Source organism: Trichoplax adhaerens, genomic scaffold (assembly GCF_000150275.1).
Source record: "Trichoplax adhaerens TRIADscaffold_2 genomic scaffold, whole genome shotgun sequence".
In the NCBI taxonomy this organism is placed as follows: domain Eukaryota; kingdom Metazoa; phylum Placozoa; class Uniplacotomia; order Trichoplacea; family Trichoplacidae; genus Trichoplax; species Trichoplax adhaerens.
Genome location: NW_002060944.1, coordinates 569,512 through 573,993, shown reverse-complemented (window position 1 = coordinate 573,993; position 4,482 = coordinate 569,512). Strand labels below are relative to the sequence as shown.

The 4,482-nt window shown below is 29.7% G+C and overlaps 1 protein-coding gene across 1 annotated transcript; it reads left to right on the top strand.

Moving 5' to 3' along the window:
• Positions 1–446: 446 nt before the first annotated feature.
• Positions 447–2,420, top strand: TRIADDRAFT_52913 (uncharacterized protein; the record flags this gene model as incomplete). Its single annotated transcript, XM_002109701.1, has 7 exons — positions 447–515; positions 661–729; positions 845–1,033; positions 1,103–1,171; positions 1,224–1,274; positions 2,029–2,132; positions 2,321–2,420. The coding sequence occupies 7 exons, from the start codon at positions 447–449 to the stop codon at positions 2,418–2,420; spliced, it is 651 nt and encodes a 216-aa protein (XP_002109737.1).
• Positions 2,421–4,482: the final 2,062 nt, after the last annotated feature.

The following is a 4,482-nucleotide window of genomic DNA, read 5'->3' as shown; positions in this document are numbered from 1 at the left end:
TACCATTTCTATATTTAATAATTAAGATATTCTTAATATTTTAGCAAGAAAAGTTTTACATCTAGTCTTAGCGATTCCAGATAGAAAGTAGAAAATATCTTTTTATGTTACCTCTGTAATTATTATAACTGTATCATCTCGCGTGGTGGATATCTGCAAAATGCATGGATGATCCAGCAAGAGAATTTTTTAATCTACTCCTTTAGCAATTAAAGATAGAAAGTAGAAAATATTATTTAATGTTGCATACTAGTATATATAATTATTATAACTGTTATATCTCACATGTAAGATACCGAAAAAGCTAATAGATCAATCTATTGACTGGATTTTAATTTATTATTTCGTAATATTTCAAAAGCAATGTAGCAAAGTTCCCTTAATTTACTGTAAGTCTGTATAGTAATTGTAATCAAGATTGAAATAGTTGATAGAATACTTTTAATATGCCTAGGCTACCTACCTTTGGTATATACGTTGTCATGCTTCAATCGGTCTTGCTTACTATTGCTAAGGTAATCTGCTGATGTATTAATATTTAATATAATGCAATTTCATTGGGTATTAATGATCATTCGCAACGAATGAATCGGATATCTGTATTAAGAGTATTTTACCTGGATTCTTTAATGGATTTGTATGCGTATAAATTCTCGATAGGTAGGGTTCATGTTGGGATTTCTTATTATTGCCTTTGGACTTAGCTTTCATATTATACTAGGTCACAAGGTAAGTTAATCTTCGAAATTTCTCTGATAGCATATAAACTCATTTTCCTAATATGCTAACAATATTAATGAATATTGAGGTATTTATCTATTCCTTTTCTTGACCTCTATGATAGACTTACTTCAGCAGTGCATCATATTCTTTTATCAAAGTTTTCGATATGATACTCGGAGAATTAGACTATATCGAAGTCTTCTTTGATCCTATATATAACGGAAAAACATTAGCTCCTTATAATGTTCTTGCGCTAATCTTTTATTTTGGCTTTATCATTGTTATGCCGATTGCTGCAATGAACCTGATGGTAAACAAAATATGTAGCTGATATACAATATCTTGATAGCCGTAACTGATATTTAACTTTACTATATAGGTTGATTTAGCCGTAGGCGATATACATAAAATTGAAAGAAATGCCGTTCTGAGTTGTTTGAACATTCAAGTACAATTCATGGACCAAATTGAAAAATTCGTTACCTTACTTTCTAAGGAAGAAATTTTATATCAGTAAGGAGGAAAAACGAGAGCGGGGATTGTTCACTCAAGTAAGTACTGATTCTTGCTTCAAGCAAGGCTTATTCCATGAACAAGTTTAGAATTGATAGTTTAGTATTCTTTGAAACGATATTCTAGATAATTTTACTTTCCGATATATTTTAGCAATCGCTACTCATTTGATGTTATCATAAATTAGCTTTTCGGCAAGATATACGGCAGAAATAAATCATTGAGCTTACGAGAATATAAGGAATTTCTAGTTCCTTCTACATTAATAAATTTCGCAAAGACTAAAGAAACTTTTGCTTTTACGTTAAATTCAGTTAGAGAAGAGATAATATCTTATAATATTGCAACCTGCAGAGCATGAACATACTTCTATAATATCAACATAAGGCACTTATCAATGCTGTTGTCATAAACTGAAGCAATGAATTACCAAACTGACATAGCTTTTTTATTGATACAGATATTAGATAACTAATCCTACATAGTTAGACTACAATATATCTGCTAATAAGATTAATTATGATATAACATAACTTTAGTGATACTTGGAATTACAAAGGATAGTTCTGCAATTGTTTAACCTCAGTTAACGTATAAGAATTTCAGTTTAGGGTGCAACATATAATTTACTGAAATATAATAATCAAAGTAACTCTTATTGTAAGTATTTAGTATTTATTATTATCGAAGAATAGCTCAGTATCAGATTCGTTCAATGCAGTGATCTATTATTTACAACTATTTAACCCCGGACTAAAGTTTAATTACACATTCAAACTATGTCTTTTTTAGATTCAAAATAATTTGAGTCAAGATATGATCGAAGTTAGTCAATCCAGTGCAGTAGAAAACGATGTTCGTGAGTTGAAAGAAATTGCTTCGAATCATGGCAGAAGGTAATGATGACAGAAAGCCTACAGTATCTTAATAGATTTACCCTAATGGTAATTAATATTCATTCTCTGCGTATAAAGTACGAATTAATACAATTTATTTTTATTTCTTTAACGATTAAGGCAATTTAAAATTGTATTTTAGAATAATAACTTAATAAATATTCATTATCATTGCTACATAATTATAGGGTGAAAATGATGGCTCATCAAGTAAATTACTTGTTGAAAATTAACTCTGAAATGAGAGAAAAATTAAATAAAATTTTTGAAAAGGATATTATTATATAATCGTATAACCAATTCATAATTCATATTCGAATGACTTTCTAATAAATTAATTAATCACACCCTGATATTTCCTAGTTAGGTATTCAATTATTACAGATAACTATTCGATTTCAAGAATAATCGTTCTATAAGGAATTGATTACAGTATTACATAGTATATTATCCATTGTGCTCAGAGAAATACTTTGCATCAATAAAGTGGAGCAGAACAAGAGAAGCTGCTTCATCAAGATTAGTCTTTCTAACGATGCGAGCAGGATTAAGGAATGGTATAATTCACGTTGGCATCAAAGCCAGCGGAAGCAAGTATTTACAAAGTTAGCAAAGAAAGATGGTTTGGGGAATTGCCCTCATAAAATAATGACCGAAGATAATTTAGTGATAATAATCATTGCTATAATTGCTTTTCTTATATAACTAAGGACTGTAGAAATGTCACGAACCAGCTTCGTGACAAGGATAACGTAAAACAAATCTCTAAATTACTATAGTCTCCGAGATTCAGTATCCCTACTCACAAGAATTTAGACGCCTTCGATTCTACGTTAAACTCAACTATCTGACGGGTTTATATACCCTTCTACAGCAGCTAACATTCACAAGTCATCTTATAAAAATACTTGGGTGAGAACATCTACTAACTAGTTTTTCACAGTCGGACTACAATATGTCCATTCACAGAATCATTTCAGTACACATTACAGCACAGCATTAAATTTACTGTAACACATTTATAATTAGAGTCATTCCTATTGTAAGTAACTAGTTGTAATATAATATCACTATATTATATTAACCTAATTTAGATAGCTATTTCTTCACGGTAGTTCGTACCGTGATAAGAAATAATTAAGATACTAAATGTTACATTAACTTTAAGGATAAAAGATTTCATTATCGCATTTCATTCTATTATAAACGTCCGAAACAATTCTATACTTTTAATGATGTAGCTTATTCTGGTATAAAATAAAGGAAAATTGGAACCATGAAGATCTATGTATTGCGTTAATTACCCCCGAGCTATCATTTAAAAAGTACAAGGGTTTTAAAAGTCAAATATAGATCATTATTGAATAGATCGTTTGTTTTCCTTTATGTGATCGGACTACTCGCGACGTTGGTTTATCACCACCAAACCCTATATTCGGATAGATTTGAATAAAATTAAATAATCAATAATAAATAAACGTTAGTACAATCATGGTGCCATACAGATTAGCATTCCGCAAGATCGTCAACCTTGAATAATGAACCGATCCTTAAAAATATATACAGTTAGGACTATCGCGAAAACAAGTCTTACTATATTCTATCCATTATGACATGATATTCCTAGATATAGACTGATTTTGTAGCTCGAAAATGATTAGGCGTTGACTATGTCTAGCCTAATAATCCCTATTAGATCGTCTATGAATATTTTGAATGTCAGTCACACTTAAATCTGATTATCTTGCCATGCAATAGTGCTACCTTTTCTATGCAACTACTTGATGCTCTCTCTCTCTTTGTAATGACTACATTAATATGGCAAGAGGTATAATTTATATTATTTATGAATTCTTTACAATAAATGCAATAGATAGATAGGATATGATAGACAATGTGAAGTTCTGTAGTATTGATTTAGTTAGGTCGTAACTATTGTGATCTGTTCTATTTAAAAACAAATATGATATTATAATGAGAACACACATTATTGATCATATTTTGTTTTGAATTCTGACCTTGTGTCTCAACCTCTTTAAAATCTATTTTTGGAATACTCGAACCATCAGTATATAAAGCAGAGTAATTTGTTAACAGTAAGGTGTAACTTTGGACTTATGTTTATCTCCCATATAGAAGTGGATGGAAACTTAAACTTTGATCTTATGTTATTTTTTAAAGTCGATAGGGTTCAAATTTAAGCTTACTACATGTATAAAGCAGAGTGGTTTATCCATAATAATGTATTACTTTAGATTTACATTTATCTTTTACGTATGAGTAGGATGAAAATATTAATTTCGATCTTAAGGTACATTTTATAGTCGATGAGATTTGAATCTAAGCTAAT